This window comes from Somniosus microcephalus, chromosome 3, assembly GCF_052327205.1.
Source record: "Somniosus microcephalus isolate GS21.2 chromosome 3, FLI_Smic_1.0, whole genome shotgun sequence".
NCBI classification, from domain to species: Eukaryota; Metazoa; Chordata; class Chondrichthyes; order Squaliformes; family Somniosidae; genus Somniosus; species Somniosus microcephalus.
This window is the reverse complement of record NC_140989.1, coordinates 22,411,198-22,428,183: the sequence shown is the minus strand read 5'-3', so window position 1 is coordinate 22,428,183 and position 16,986 is coordinate 22,411,198. Positions and strand designations below refer to the sequence as shown.

General features: G+C 47.5%; 1 protein-coding gene across 3 annotated transcripts in view; it reads right to left on the bottom strand.

Annotated features, from left to right (window-relative positions):
• Nucleotides 1–2,380: 2,380 nt before the first annotated feature.
• The window catches only part of txlnba (taxilin beta a), a 115,380-nt gene continuing 100,774 nt past the window's right edge, over nucleotides 2,381–16,986 (bottom strand). For all 3 annotated transcript variants that reach the window (XM_085979254.1, XM_085979256.1, XM_085979255.1), the window contains 3 exons: nucleotides 8,970–9,062; nucleotides 5,788–5,883; nucleotides 2,381–3,709 (listed from right to left, as the gene is read on the bottom strand). In XM_085979254.1, coding sequence (XP_085835380.1) covers nucleotides 2,546–3,709; nucleotides 5,788–5,883; nucleotides 8,970–9,062 — 1,353 coding nt within the window. In that variant the 3' untranslated portion in view covers nucleotides 2,381–2,545. The remainder of the gene's footprint in view (nucleotides 3,710–5,787; nucleotides 5,884–8,969; nucleotides 9,063–16,986) is intronic.

Sequence of the window (16,986 nt, the reverse complement as noted above, 5' to 3'; positions counted from 1 at the left end):
ACACCAACTTACCTTGGACCTCCATCCATCCCTCTCTATCTACATTATCACATCCCCATCTCACTAGCCACCCCTCACACTCACCCTCATCCTAGTGCAATCATGCCAACTAACAACACACAAGGGTAGGCACTTGGGTGTTTTATACAATGTTCATGTAAAGTTCCTGTTAATGTGGTGTCAAACATTGGTGCTGCTGGTATGCCTGGTGATACTGGTGTTGGGGCTGATCATGATGGGATTCTGAGGACCAAGGTGAGAGAATATAAAGGGCCCCCATGCTGATGGAGTAGATGGCAGGTGAAGTAGCGAGGACAGAAGCAATCTGTCAATGGTGAAAGAGGTAATGAGGTCAGACTGCATGGAGACTTGTGTAAAGACTTGCAGCATCCTGAATCTGTTGTGGAAATGCACTGAAGAAAAGTTTGTGGCTGAGGGAAGATATCGCTGGAAGGTGGGAGCTTTTACTGTACATTTGAAGCTGTCAATTCAACAGCTGATTCAATGGCCACTGAACTTCCACCTCAGCTTGACAGACGTGGTCCATGGCCAGCATGGACCCCGTGGGTGAGCTGTCAAATGCAAAAGGTGAGCTGAAAATCATTCTTAAATGGCTCTAAACAAGTCACTAATTACCTGAATTGGGTCCCCCCACCGCTGCGTGTCGGGTCTGCTCAGCGCTGACAGACCCAACATCGGGAAAGGCGCGTGGGAGCAAGTTGACAGTGGGTTTCCGACCCGATGTCAAAAATATCAAATTTCCCACCCGACCCACCACTGGTCCCGCCCACTGACCCCCCCCCCCAGAAAATTCCAGCCGTTAACTCTGTTTCTCTCTCCACAGGTGCTGCCTGACCTGCTGAGTGTTTCCAAGATTTGTGACTATTCCTTAGCTGCCTCTGGGATTGTTTTCTCTTACTACAAATGAGAACATTCCCACATTTGCTGAACCCCAGTGCCCAAACAGCAGGAGGGAGAGAGAGAGAGAGCGAGGTGCAGGAATGGTTGTAAAGAAACACAGGAAATGCTGGAAGTGGTTGAGCGGTATCTGAAAGAGATAGGTAGGCCAACCTTACAGAGGTGGTGACCTCCAGTCCAATTAGTGAAATCATTAAAACATTGGAGCGCATAGTTCCTTCCTGTTCTGAATGACTATCCTTCAGTGAGAAGAATGGACATTGTGTGAGCTAGTCCGAAGTGGGCGTAAACTTTTCACGGCTAATACTCTGGCAGAGGGGCATCGAGACAGCAAGTTGCGCACAAACCCATATTTCACTTCCTCTCGCACACCGCAATCAGCCTTTTGAGCCAATGGTCTTGGCACCCAGCAAGGGAGGGAAATAATAGGCCCCTGGTCTTCCTTCATTCACAGTGTGAAGCACTTCCACGACGCTCACCAGTGCGTTCCAAGTGGGTCACGGTGATTCCGAGTGTGTCACGGTGATTCCGAGTGTGTCACGGTGAGTTCTGAGTGTATCACGGTGAGTTCTGAGTGTGTCACAGTGAGTTCCGAGTATGTCACGGTGAGTTTTAAGTGTGTCATGGTGAGTTCTGAGTGTGTCATGGTGAGTTCCGAGTGTATCACGGTGAGTTCTGAGTGTGTCACGGTGATTCCGAGTGTGTCACGGTGAGTTCCGAGTGTGTCACGGTGATTCCGAGTGTGTCACGGTGAGTTCTGAGTGTGTTACGGTGAGTTCCGAGTGTGTCACGGTGAGTTCTGAGTTTGTCACGATGAGTTTTAAGTGTGTCACAGTGAGTTTTAAGTGTGTCATGGTGAGTTCCGAGTGTATCACGGTGAGTTCTGAGTGTGTCACGGTGATTCCGAGTGTGCCACGGTGATTCTGAGTGTGTCACGGTGATTCCGAGTGTGTCAGGGTGAGTTCCGAGTGTGTCGAGGTGAGTTCCGAGTGTATTACGGTGAGTTCCGAGTGTGTTGCGGTGAGTTCCGTGTGTATCACGGTGAGTTCCGAGTGTGTCAGGGTGAGATCTGTGTGTATCACGGTGAGTTCTGAGTGTGTTACGGTGAGTTCTGAGTGTGTCACGGTGAGTTCCGAGTGTATCATGGTGAGATCTGTGTGTATCGCGGTGAGTTCCGAGTGTGTTACGGTGAGTTCCGAGCGAGTGTATCATGGTGAGATCTGTGTGTATCGCGGTGAGTTCCGAGTGTGTCGCGGTGAGTTCCGAGTGTGTCGCGGTGAGATCTGTGTGTATCAGGGTGAGATCTGTGTGTATCATGGTGAGATCTGAGTGTGTCACAGATGTGAAAGGTCCTCCGTTACTCATCGCTGAGATATCCTAAACCTAAATGTTTGTGTTCATGTCTAGACCATGCACTGTAGAAGTATAAATTAACAAATAAATGAAGTATAAACAAAGTTCCTCTTTTTTCATATGGTTTAGTCTGACTCTATATTTTTGGTATGAAGAAAGAATACAAGGAATAAGGACATAGTTTCATTTCACGGCACCAAATACTGGAAAACAAATCAACCCCTTAATGATAAATGTGAAAAACCGAATGACAGCGTCTTGCTGCACTTCCCAGTCAGTCAACTGCATCCATGTCAGTGTCTTCTGTCCCCTCCGCAAGTCCCGCCTGACCAGGACTTGGTTCTGCTGTGGAAGCTCCTGTTCCACCTGCAGCATCTGGAACTGGAGCTGGAGCCGGACCTGGAGCAGGAGGTGGAGCAAGAGCTGGAGCAGGAGCGGATTCCAGCACCGGCACAGGAGGTGGAGCAGGAGCTGGAGCTGAAGGCGGAGCAGGAGCTGCTGCTGGTTTCGCAGTCGGAACTGCAGGTGAAGTGAGAGCTGGAGCTGCAGCAGAAACTGGAGCGGAAGGTGGAGCAGGAGTTGGAGCTGAAGGTGGACCAGGAGTTGGAGCTGAAGGTGGAGCAGGAGTTGGAGCTGAAGGTGGAGCAGGAGCTGGAGCTGGCGGAGGAGCAGGAGCTGGTGCTGAAGGTGGAGCAGGAGTTGGAGCTGAAGGTGGAGCAGGAGCTGGAGCTGAAGGTGGAGCAGGAGCTGCTGCTGGTTTCGCAGTCGGAACTGCAGGTGAAGTGAGAGCTGGAGCTGCAGCAGAAACTGGAGCGGAAGGTGGAGCAGGAGTTGGAGCTGAAGGTGGAGCAGGAGTTGGAGCTGAAGGTGGAGCAGGAGCTGGAGCTGGCGGAGGAGCAGGAGCTGGTGCTGAAGGTGGACCAGGAGCTGGTGCTGGCGGAGGAGCAGGAGCTGGTGCTGGTGGAGAAGCAGATGCTGGAGCAAGAGCTGAAACTGGACCAAGGACTGGAACTGGAGTGGGTGTTTCCGCAGCACTGCTTGCCCCTGTCTGGTTTTCTTGTACTGGGGACCTTAAAGCCTCTGCAATAGGCAGTGGATTTTGTATCTCGGAGGTGTCTGAAGAAGCGTGGTCATCCTTCATGCCATCCTTGTGGTGGGGCTCTTCTACGCAATGTACTACTTTGAACACCATGGCCAGGTCTTGCAGGCGGCTTTCTCCCAAAGTGGTATCCACTGTCGTCTCTGCTCCTTTTTCCTCCTCCTCTGCTTCAGTTCCCCCCGCCTCATCTGCCTGGGATTCTGGCTTGTCCGCCATGCTGCGCACGTTCATTATCCTCTTGTACAGCTCAGTCCGTTCCTCCTGAAGCGCTCTGCAAAGGTTTTCCAACCTCTGGATCTTCAGCTGAAAGCATTCATACTCCTTGGCTCTCATTTCTCTCTGTAACAGAGGAAGCCGGGGTAAGAATCATAGAAGCATACAGCACAAAAGGAGGTCAGTTGGCCCATTGTGTCTATGCCGGTTCTTTGAAAGAGCTCTCCAATTGGTCCCACTTCCTCAGCCCTTTACCCCATAGCCCTACAAATTTTTTCTGTTCAAGTATATATCCAATTCCCTTTCAAAAGTTACTATTGAATCTGCTTCCACCACCCTTTCAGGCAGTGCATTCCAGATCACCTATAAGCTTAATACAAAGGAGAGTTCTCACTAACATTGAGCATCTACTCGGAGGGGACTGTTGTATAGCAGGTACCTGGTTCGAGTCCAGTTTGTGCCAAGTATGATATGGAGCCAGCAGACACAAGTTATACCGTCAGCTCTGTGACACTCTGTGCTCAGGGCAATCGGAGCACTGTGCACATACCCTCCCACACCTCACCGTCAGAAATAAGGTGACACCCTTATATTTTCTTTTGTCAACTTTTCAATTTCATCAGGTATCTGTTCTAATACACATTTAGACTTTGCTTTGCACACACTGCTTTGTTGAACATCATATCCTCCAACCCACCATGAGACACCCCACGGGAGATCAGGTGTCAGCCGGGGCTCAGTGGGCAGCACTCTCGCCTTGGAGTCAGAAGGTTGTGGGTTTAAGTCCCACTCCAGAGACTGGAGCACATAGTCTACACTGACACTCCAGTGCAGTACCGAGGTGCCAGCTTTCAGATGAGACGTTAAACCGAGGCCCCGTCTGCTCTCTCTCAGACGGATGTAGAAGATCCCATGGCCACTATTTTACAGAAGAGCAGGGGAGTTCTCCCCAGTGTCCTGGCCAATATTTATCCCTCAACCAACATCACTTAAAAAAAATCAGATAATCTAGTCATTGCTGTTTGTGGGAGCTTGCTGTGTGCAAATTGGCTGCCAGGTTTTCCTACATTACAACAGTGACCACACTTCAAAAAGTAATTAATTGGCTGTAAAGCGCTTTGGGACATCCTGAGGTCGTGAAAGGTGCGATATAAACGCAAGCCTTTCTTTCATTAGCTCCACAGGGATGGCCAGGCTATTTTGTGGGCTGTTTATGGTTCATTTTACAAAGCCTTGAAAGCCACATACAAAGTTGCAATCAATATTCCCAATGAATTGCATTAAAAAAAAAAATCAGGATGTGGGCATCGTTGGCAAGGCCAGCATTTATTGGCCATCCTTAGTTGCCCTCGAAGCGGTGGTGGTGGGCCGCCTTCACCTTGAACCACCGCAGTCCATGTGACTTGTCTACGACTCTCGTGGGACTGGTGGGCCAGTGCGGGTAAGGACGGCAGGTTTCCTTCCCTAAAGGACATTAGGGAACCAGTTGGGTTGTTGTGACAACCCGACAGCTTCATGGTCACTTTTACTGATCCCAGCTTTGGACTTGCAGATTTTTTTTTGAAGCATTATTCGAAGTGCCATGCTGGCAAATTCTCTGGATAGATTAATCCAAGTTTCTGGGTTACTAGTCAAGTTACATAACCACTACACCATCGTACCCCGTATACATCTATCTCAAGCAGTGGATCCTGACAGATCTTGGCCTCATGATTTAGGATTTATTGACCAATCAGCCACAGCTGTAAGAACAACCCAAACCAACAGCCAGATGATATTGGAACTGGACAGAACAGCGAATAGGAAACACAAGGCCTCCTGAGCTGGGATCTTGGGACTTGTGGGCGACATGTCACCCATGGGCCATAGTTTGGACATAGTTCAATAACAAGTTCAGGGAGCTTCCGGCCCTGAAACCTTGTGGGGCTGGTGGAGGCTCTGGTGGTCTCCGAGTCTCCCACACCGTAACCCCGGCAGGGAAACTCCCCCCAAAGGCCCATTCCCTGCCCCCCCCCACCCCCGACGCTGGCGACTTGGCCACACGTGCACAGCAGTGACGGAAGACTGACACACGCTCCGCTGCCAGTTGTCTTAGAAACGATCGAAGCGGCTGCTCTGTGAATGAGACCAAAGCTTTACAAGCTGGTATTTGTGGCTTGCAAGAAATAAATGCCTGTTTTTCAATGGGTCTGATTAATCCTCACCTCATCAATCATGTCCAGAAGAGCTTTGTTGCAGGACTCCCACTTGCTTTTCCACATTATGGTCTCCTTTTCAAGTTTCTTCATCCTCTTTGTCATCTATAAGGGTACAGTGTGCACAATAACGTAAGTGTTATGTCTGGAGAAACAAGTGTCAGCTTGGCTCAGTCAGAGCACTCTCCTCCCTTGAGCCAGATGGTTGTGGGTTGTGCCACTTTCTGTGACTTGAGCACATAATCTAGGCTGATGCTTCATCGGATGTTAAACCAAGGCCCTGTCTGCCTGTTTAGGTGGATGTACAAGATACCATGGTACTATGTCGAGAAGGACAGGGCAGTGGCTGATGGCAATTTTATCCTTCAACCTACCCCACCAAAATTGACTAACTGGTCATTTTTCTTGTAGCTGAGACCTTGCAGAGCACTTCAAAAGTTCAGCAATTGTGCATCACTTTAGGATTTACTGAAGATGTGAAGCGTGCTATATAAATGCAAGTTCTTTCTTTCTTTAAGAAGATTCAATAGACCCTTTGACCCAACAAGCTCATTTCCCTTCACTGCTGTATCCAGTGCGCTCAGCCGTTTCTTGATATCACGTGGAGTGAATCGAATTGGCTGCAGACTGGCTTCTGTGATGGTGGGGACCTCAGGAGTAGGCCGATATGGATCATCCACTCGACACTTCTGGCTGAAGATGGTTGCAAACGCTTCAGCCTTGTCTTTTGCACTCACGTGCTGGGCTCCACCATCATTGAGGATGGGGATATTCATGGAGCCTCCTCCTCCCGTTAGTTGTTTAATGGTCCACCACCATTCACAACTGGATGTGGCAGAACTGCAGAGCTTTGATCTGATCCGTTGATTGTTGGATCGCTTAGCCCTGTCTATAGCATGCTGCTTCCGCTTTTTAGCATGCATGTAGTCCTGTGTTGCAGCGTCCCCAGGTTGGCACCTCATTTTTAGGTACGCCTGGTGCTGCTCCTGGCATGTTCTTCTACACTCATTGTTGAACCAGGGTTGGTCCCCTGGCTTGGTGGTAATGGTAGAGTGAGGGATATGCCGGGCCATGAGTTTACAGATTGCGGTGGAATACAATTCTGCTGCTGCTGCTGGCCCACAGCGCCTCATGGATGCCCAGTTTTGAACTGCTAGATCTGTTCTGAATCTGTCCTATTTAGTATGGTGGTCGTGCCACACAACACGATGGAAGGTGTCGTCAGTGTGAAGACAGGACTTCGTCTCCACAATGACTCTGCGGTGGTCACTGCCACCAATACTGACATGGACAGATGCATCTGCGACAGGTAGATTGGTGAGGATGAGGTCAAGTAGGTTTTTTCCTCGTGTTGGTTCTCTCACCACTTGCCGCAGACCCAGACTGGCAGTTATGTCCTTCAGGACTCGGCCAGCTCGGTCAGTAGTGGTGTTACCGAGCCACTCTTGGTGATGGACATTGAAGTCCCCCACCCAGAGTACATTCTATGCCCTTGCTACCCTCAGAGCTTCTTCCAACATGGCGGAGTACTGATTCATCAGCTGAGGGAGGGCGGTAGGTGGTAATCAGCAGGAGGTTTCCTTGCCCGTGCTTGACCTAAAGTCATGAGACTTCATGGGGTCCGAAGTCAATGTTGAGGACTCCCAGGGCCGCTCCTTCCCGACTGTATACCACTGTGCCACCACCTCTGGTGGGTCTGCCCTGCCGGTGGGACAGGACATACCCAGGGATGGTGATGGAGGAATTTGGGACATAGGCTGAAATGTATGATTGTGAGAGTATGACTATGTCAGGCTGTTGCTTGACTAGTCTGTGGGACAGCTCTCCCAATTTTGGCACAAGTCCCCAGATGTTGGTGAGGCGGACTTTGCAGGGTCGACTGGGCTGGGTGTGCTGTTGTCGTGCCCAAAGCCGGTGCCGAGGTCGATCCGGTTTTATTCTTATTATTGTTTTTCATAGTGTTTTGGTGCAACTGAGTGACTTGCTAGGCCATTTCAGAGGACAGTTAAGAGTCAACCACATTGCTGTGGGTCTGGAGTCACATATTGGCCAGACCGGGTAAGGACGGCAGATTTCCTTCGCTAAAGGACATTCGTGAACCAGATTGGTTTTTACGACAGTCCGATAGCTTCATGGTCACCATTACTGATACTAGCTTTTTATTCCAGATTTGTGGCCAAAATGGTGGCATTTCAGTACGGCGTCAGCGTGGCTCAGTGGGTAGCACCCTTGCCTCTGAGTCAGAAGGTCAGGGGTTCAAGTCCCATTTCAGAGACTTGAGCAGGAACATTTAGGCAGACATTCCCAGTGCAGAACTGAGGGAGTGCTGCACTGTCAGAGGTGCCGTCTTTTGGATGAGACGTTAAACCGAGGTCCCGTCTGCTCTCTAATGAAGGATGTAAAAGATCCCATGGCACTATTTCGAAGAAGAGCAGGGGAGTTATCCCTGGTGTCTTGGCCAATATTTATCCCTCAACTAAAACAGATTATTAGGTCCTCATCTCATTGCTGTTTGTGGGAGCTTGCTGTATGAAAATTGCCTGCCACGTTTTGTACATTACAACAGTGACTACATTTCAAAAAAAGTACTTCATTGGCTGTAAAGTGCTTTGGGATGTCCTGAGGTCATGAAAGGGGCTATAGAAATGCAAGTCTTTCTTTCTTTAAGTAGGGTTCCTGAAGCACAACCTTCACGATTGTACCAAGAATTCATTTTGTCTTACAAGATACCCGGGGGGGGGAATTCTGCAAAGCTCAGCTCATGAGCCCTGCTAGCAGTGAGCGTGGTAGGTGGACGCAGGACTAGAACACTCTCGCACTCGGTGTTCTGACCCGCATTCACTGCCAGAGAGGCTTTGCATCAGGAAGCCTCATGAAATGATACCCCCCCACCCCCACCAACGTTCCCGCTAAGCCGTGCGGCTGCGCAGCGGTCTGGAGGTCCCGCTCACCGGCTTTGCAACGGAAATAACCGCACGTGCGCGAAAATTTGAACGGGACCGCACGGTCAGTTAAAGGGACCGCGCACCAAAAAAAAAATTAGAGGGAACATTGCCCCCCTCTACCCCGCCCCCCCCCAAATTAAGGCGGGCAAAGTAACACCGGAGCGTACACCAGTCCCCCTTACTCTTGCGATAATCGAGTGATCTGTCGTTGGCCTGTGACCGCTCGAGCGGTTTCTAGTCACTGACCTTTTCCATGTCCTGCTTGAAGGCGCCAAACGTTTCGTTGCTTTTGGTCAGTGTCACCTGGAACTCCTCAAACTTCTCCGAGTACAGCGTGAGCTGGAAACAGATCGGCAGGCACACATTAGCTCTGGAGAGGGGGGTGCCTATTGCAAGCTGATGTTAAGCGTTGGTTCAGTGGCCACTGCCTAGCACTCTCACTCCGGACTGGCAAATTGGATCCAAAATCGGCTCAGTGACAGGAAGCAAAGGTTCATGGTCGAGGGGAGTTTCTGTGACTGGAAGGCTGTTTCCAGTGGGGTTTCACAGGGCTCAGTACTCGGTCCCTTACTTTTTGTAGTATATATCAATGATTTAGACTTAAATGTAGGGGGAAATTTGCAGCTGATACAAAAAATGGCCATGTGGTTGACAGTGAGGAGGAAAGCTGTAGACTGCAGGGAGATATCAATGGACTGGTCAGTTGGACCGAGCAGTGGCAAATGGAATTCAATCCGGAAAAGTGTGAGTTAATGCATTTGGGGAGGGGCAAGGTGAGGGAATACACAATAAATGGTAGGATACTGAGAAGTGTAGAGGAACAGAGGGACCTTGGAGTGTATGTCCACAGATCATTAAAGGTAGCAGGACAGGTAGATAAGGTGGTTAAGAAGGCATATGGAATGCTTTCCTTTATTAACCGAGGCATAGAATATAAGAGCAGGGAGGTTATGCCCGAACTGTATACAACACTAGTTAGGCCACAGCTAGAGTACTGCGTACAGTTCTGGTCACCACATTACAGGAAAGATGTGATTGCACTAGAGAGGGTACAGAGGAGATTTACAAGGATGTTGCTGGGAGTAGAGAATCTTAGCTATGAGGAAAGACTGGATAGGCTGGGTCTGTTTTCCTTGGAACAGAGGAGGCTGAGGGGAGACCTTATTGAGGTGTATAAAATTATGAGGGGCCTTGATAGAGTGGATAGGAAGGACCTATTTCCCTTAGCAAAGAGGTCACGAACCAGGGGGCATAGATTTAAAGTAGTTGGTCGAAGGATTAGAGGGGAGAGGAGGAATAAAATTTCACCCAGAGGGTGGTGGGGGTCTGGAACTCACTGTCTGAAAGGGTGGTCGAGGCAGAAACCCTCATCACATTTAAAAAGTGCTTGGATATGCACTTGAAGAGCCGTAACCTACAGGGCTACAGACCAAGAGCTGGAAAGTGGGATTAGGGTGGATAGCTCTTTTTTGACCGGCACAGACACGACGGGCCGAATGGCCTCCTTCTGTGTTGTAATTTTTCTATGATTCTATGATGAAGGTAGTAGTGGGTTCAAGTCCCCACCACCGCACTTCACATATTCCAGGCTGACATTTTAATTCAGTACCGAGGGAGTGCTGCATTGTTAGAGGCGCTGCCTTTCGGGTGAGATGTCAAACTGAGGCCCCGTCTGCCTGTTCAAGTGGATGTAAAAGATCGCATGGCCCTATATGAAGAAGAACAGGGGAGCTCTCCTGGTGAGGTGGCTCATGTAGTTACACACTCATGTTCCCAGCAACCAACCTGTTTGACACAATGGGCCAGAAATTCGGGGCTCCCCGGGTGAGTACGCACGGGGTACTCACGCGTCGGTCCAATGAAAGTGCTGGTTTCGTGTATGCACTGCGCATGCGCGGGAAACTGGCACTTCCGTTCCCCTGAAAGAAGGGGTTCAGAGGTCGAATGCGTGCGCCAGAGAGGCGGCTCGTGCGCATCGAACTTACGTTTTTTTTGCAGGTTTTCCCGGGAGGGTAAGTCTCCAGGAGTTACACTTTTAAAACGCAGGCGTAAGGCCTGCTTTTAACAAGGTAAGTGGTAAATTAATTAAAATTAAAACATTTTTTCCACAGGTTTATTATTTTTAAATACTTTAAAGAAAGGTAAGTTTATTTTCAGCCCCGTTAGAAAATGTAATTAATTTTTTCAAAAATTTAAATTATTGTTTAAAATAGTTATTTCATGTAATTTATAGTTATTTTAAAAATGTGATGTTTTTAAAAAATTTATTTGAAGATTTAGTGATGTTTTGGGGCTTATAGTATTTATAGGTTTGACAGGTCTTCCTGTCAAACTTATGAATGAAGCATTCCCTGCTACCATTGGCTCTCCATGGCCCACGTGATCCCAGGGGACGCTTCGAACTAACTGCGCCCCTGGGATACGCAAGCACTGCGCGCCGGCAGCTGGAGGAGGCCCAGGATCGCAATTCCACGGGGGCTCACAGCTCAACGGCCGACGCGCTAGGTAAGTGCAGGTCGGGGGCTTGCACCCGCGGGAAGCCCCCGACCCGAATTTCTGGGCCATTACTTGATCATCTAAGTCCCAGCAGCGAGATATCGATCCAGCTGTGTCTAATTTTTCTATGTCGTACTGGAAACAGAAGCCACAAGGTTTGCTGGGAGTCTGTTCCATGATGTTTGGGGGCAAAACATTTTTCCTGATCTCAAATCTTTCTGGAGGTCTCTTAAAACTTAAAAGAGTTAAATGCGTGGCTCAAAGACTGGTGTGGGAGAAATGGGTTTTACTTCTTGGGACACTGGCACCAGTACTGGGGCAGGAGGGAGCTGTTCCGTTGGGACGGGCTTCACTTGGCCAGTGCTGGGACTAGAGTCCTGGCGGATCATATAACTAGGGCTGTAGAGAGGGCTTTAAACTAACTAGTGGGGGGGAGGTTCCTAGAGAGCAAATAATAAAAATGACAACAGAGAAGGTCATAGACTTAGGTAGCAGTGGGGAAATTAAAAACCAGAGCGTGTCAGGAAGGGGCAGAAGGTATGGAGTAAAAGGTAAAGTAATAAAAAGGGCAAAAGCAGGAACTAAGTGTCACAAAACATCTTTGAAAGTTCTCTATCTGAATGCACGTAGCATTCATAACAAAATAGACGAGTTAATGGCACAAATAACTACATATGGGTATGATCTTGTGGCCATTACAGAAACATGGCTGCAGGGTGACAATGCCTGGGAATTAAACATACCAGGTTATTTAACGATCAGGAAGGACAGGCAGGAAGGAAGGGGAGGTGGGGTGGCTATGTTAATAAAGGAAGGAATCACTGTAATACAGAGAAATGATATTGGGTCAAAAGATCAGGATAATGAAACAGTTTGGGTGGAGATAAGGAATAATAAGGGGAAAAAAACACTAGTGGGCGTAGTCTATAGGCATCCGAACAGTTGCAACTCTGTTGGATGGAGTATCAATCAGGAAATAGTTGAGGCTTGTAATAAGGGAGCATCTATAATTATGGGGGATTTTAACTATCATATTAATTGGACAAATCAAATTGGGCAGGGCTGCCTTGAGGATGAGTTCATTGAGTGTATTAGGGATGGGTTTCTTGAGCAGTATGTAACTGAACCGACCAGGGGGCAAGCAACCTTAGATCTGGTCCTGTGTAACGAGACAGGATTAATTAAAAATGTCCTAGTAAAGGATCCCCTTGGAATGAGTGACCATACCATGGTTGAATTCCATATTCAATTAGAGGGTGAGAAGGTTGGATCTCAAACAAGCGTGCTAAGCTTGAATAAAGGAGACTATGAAGGTATGAGAGCGGAATTGAGTAGAGTGGATTGGGAAAATAGATTAAAGGGTAAGACGATACATGATCAGTGGTGTACATTTAAGGAGTTATTTTACAACTTCCAAAAAAATATATTCCACTGAGAAGAAAAGGGTGTAAAAGAAAAGACAGCCATCCGTGGCTAAGTAAAGAAATTAAGGATAGTATTCGACTAAAAACAAGGGCATATAAGGTAGCCAAATCTAGTGGGAGGATAGAGGATTGGGAAAACTTTAAAAGACAGCAAAAAATAACAAAAAGATTAATTAAGAAAGGGAAGGTAGATTATGAAAGTAAATTAGCAAAAAATATAAAAACAGATAGTAAGAGTTTTTATAGTTATATAAAAAGAAAAAGGGTGGCTAAAGTAAATGTTGGTCCCTTAGAGGATGAGACTGGGAAATTAATGGTGGGAAATATGGAGAAGGCAAAAATACTGAATGAATATTTTGTATCTGTCTTTACAGTAGAAGACACTAAAAATATCCCAACACTAGACAAACAGGGGGCTATAGTGGGGGAGGAGCTAAACATGATCAAAATCACTAAGGAAGTGGTACTCGGTAAAATAATGGGACTCAAGGCGGATAAATCACCTGGACCTGATGGCTTACATCCTAGGGTCTTGAGGGAAGTGGCGGTAGGTATTGTGGATGCATTGGTAATAATTTTCCAAAACTCCCTGGACTCAGCAAAGGTCCCGGCAGACTGGAAAACTGCTAATGTAACGCCCTTATTTAAAAAGGGCAGTAGGCAGAAGGCTGGAAACTATAGACCGGTTAGCCTAACATCTGTGGTAGGTAAAATATTGGAGTCCATTATTAAGGAGATAGTAACAGGACATTTGGATAATCATAATTTAATAGGACAAAGTCAGCATGGTTTTATGAAGGGGAAGTCATGTTTGACAAACTTGCTGGAGTTCTTTGAGGAAGTAACATATAGGGTGGATAAAGGGGAACCAGTGGACGTAGTGTATTTAGACTTCCAAAAGGCATTTGACAAGGTGCCACACAAAAGACTATTGCTTAAGATAAAAAATCACGGGATTGGGGGTAATATTCTGGCATGGATAGAGGATTGGCTATCTAACAGAAGGCAGAGAGTTGGGATAAATGGTTCATTCTCAGACTGGCAATCAGTAACTAGTGGTGTTCCGCAGGGGTCAGTGCTGGGTCCCCAACTCTTTACAATCTATATTAACGATTTGGAGGAGGGGACCGAGTGTAACATATCAAAGTTTGCAGATGATACTAAGATGGGAGGGAAAGTAGTGAGCGAGGAGGACATAAAAAACCTGCAAGGGGACATAGACAGGCTAAGTAAGTGGGCAGAGATTTGGCAGATGGAATACAATACTGGAAAGTGTGAGGTTATGCACTTTGGCAGGAAAAATCGTAGAGCAAGTTATTATCTTAATGGCAAGAAACTGGAAAGTACTGAAGTACAAAGGGATCTGGGGGTCCTGGTGCACGAAACTCAAAAGGTTAGTATGCAGGTGCAACAAGTGATTAAGAAGGCCAATGGAATGTTGGCTTTCATTGCTAGGGGGATAGAATATAAAAATAGGGAGGTATTGCTTCAGTTGTACAAGGTATTGGTGAGACCGCACCTGGAATACTGCATACAGTTTTGGTGTCCATACTTAAGAAAAGACATACTTGCTCTCGAGTCAGTACAAAGAAGGTTCACTCAGTTAATCCCAGGGATGAGGGGATGGACATATGAGGAGAGGTTGAGTAGATTGGGACTCTACTCATTGGAGTTCAGAAGAATGAGAGGCGATCTTATTGAAACATATAAGATTGTGAAGGGGTTGGATCGGGTGGATGCGGGGAGGATGTTCCCGATGATGGGTGAAACTAGAACTAGGGGGCATAGTCTTAGAATAAGGGGCTGCTCTTTCAAAACTGAGATGAGGAGGAACTACTTCACTCAGAGGGTGGTAGGTCCATGGAATATGCTGCCCCAAAAAGCTGTAGAAGCTACATCATTACATAAATTTAAAACAGAAATAGACAGTTTCCTAGAAGTAAAGGGAATTAAGGGTTACGGGGAGTGGGCAGGAATTTGGACATGAGTCTAGGTTCGGATCGGTCATGGCCCTGTGGGTAGCGGAGCGGGCCCAGGGGCCGTGTAGCCTGATCCTGCTCCTATTTCGTGTGTCTAATTCTGTTAGATTCAGGAGATGGTTCTGTGATAGTAGATTGGCAGTTAGGATCAGATCAGCCATGATCTTATTGAATGGCGGAGCAGGCTCGAGGGGCCGATTGGCCTACTCCTGCTCCTATTTCTTATGTTCTTATGTTCTTAATTGAGCCCCCTAGTTCTCTGTTCACAGTTCAATCCTGTTACATTTACACGGTCCATGTCATTCAACATTATAAAGACCTCGATCGTGTCCCCTTTCATTGCACTCGATTAACTGAAGGGTTAGGGAGAAGTTATAGAGGACACTATCCTGAGAGATGAAATAAGTCGGATAAACTTCATGAGCAGTGCAGGGTGTACATGGCCGATGAATGCATGGCTTTGATGGGTTGAACAGTGATAATTGCCTTCTACACTTCTGGGCTGAATCACGTGCGATGTTAGTGACGAGCACATTAGCGCATTATTTTACTAAACGGGTTTAAAACGGGAAACGTGATAAAAGAGCAGATCAATCCAGCTCGTTACGCTGCTAATCTTGCACAATGTCACTTCCAACACACTCGGGTTATTTTTTCATCAGGAGAAACCACTTAGGTTAGGCCCGAGTGTCAGTCAGATCGGCAGAATAATGTCTGTTATCACCCGTAGAATCGTAGGCATTGCAGTGCGGGAAGGCCATTCGGCCCACTCGCTGTTGGTTCTAGCCCTTCAATTGGAACAGTCTACTCCAATCCCATGTCACTGCCCTTTTCCCCCATCCCTATTATTGTCTTTCTCTTCACTTATCCATTTTCTTTTTAAAATGATGAGATAGCCCCTGCCTCAATAGCCACTTGTAGTAAGGCATTCCACGTCCTAATAACCTGTGTCCTTCTAGTCGGTCCAGAGCTTACTTCCTCCTGTTACTGAATCGCCGACCTCGGGAGTCACTGCTGAAACGGTACAAGAATTCCATAAAATATTTGGGATCGAACAATTTGGAAGTGGGGCCGTGACCGTGAGCTAGGATGCCCCGTGACAGCAGGACAACTTGATTCATTCACTCATCTCAGTCGTACTGTCGCATTTCCTTTGGAAACATTAAGATGGAGAATCTTCCATTCCTGCGAATTGTGTACATTAAAACAATAGTACAGTCCAGTACAACAACGACAGTACAACCAATGAGCATTATGGATAAATAATGTGTGTTAGGATTCACATCAATCTTAGGTGTCAGCCGTGGCTCTGAGGGTAGCGCTCTCACCTCAGAGTCAGAAGGCTGTGGGTTTGAGCCCCATTCCAGAGACTTGAGCACATAATCCAGGCTGACACTCCCAGTGCAGTGCTGAGGGAATGCTGCACTGTCATAGAGTCATAGAGTTATACAGCACAGAAAGAGACCCTTCGGCCCATCGTGTCCGCGCCGGCCATCAAGCCCTGTCTAATCTAATCCCATTTTCCAGCACTTGGTCCGCAGCCTTGTATGCTATGGCGTTTCAAGTGCTCATCTAAATGCTTCTTGAATGTTGTGAGGGTTCCTGCCTCTACCACCCTTTCAGGCAGTGAGTTCCAGATTCCAACCACCCTCTGGGTGAAAAAGTTTTTCCTCAAATCCCCTCTAAACCTCCTGCCCCTTACCTTGAAACTATGCCCCCTGGTTATTGACCCCTCTACTAAGGGGAAAAGTTCCTTTCTATCTACCCTATCTATGCCCCTCATAATTTTGTACACCTCATAATTTTGTACACCTCAATCAGGTCCCCCCTCAGCCGCCTCTGCTCTAAGGAAAACAACCCCAGCCTGTCCAATCTCTCTTCATAGCTGAAGCGCTCCAGCCCAGGTAACATCCTGGTGAATCTCCTCTGCACCCTCTCCAATGCAATTACATTCTTCCTATAGTGTGGCGACCAGAACTGCACACAGTATTCCAGCTGTGGCCTAACTAGCATTTTGTACAGCTCCATCATAACCTCCCTGCTCTTATATTCTATGCCTCGGCTAATGAAGGCAAGTATCCCATATGCCTTTTTAACCACCTTATCTACCTGTCCTGCTGCCTTCAGGGATCTATGTACATGCACACCAAGGTCCCTCTGATCCTCTGTCCTTCCTAGGGTCTTACCATTCATTATGTATTCCCTTGCCTTGTTAGTCCTCCCAAAATGCATCACCTCACACTTTTCAGGGTTAAATTCCATTTGCCACTGATCTGCCCATCTAACCAACCCATCTATATCGTTCTGTAGCCTGAGGCTTCCCTCCTCGCTATTTACCACTCTACCAATTTTCGTGTCATCTGC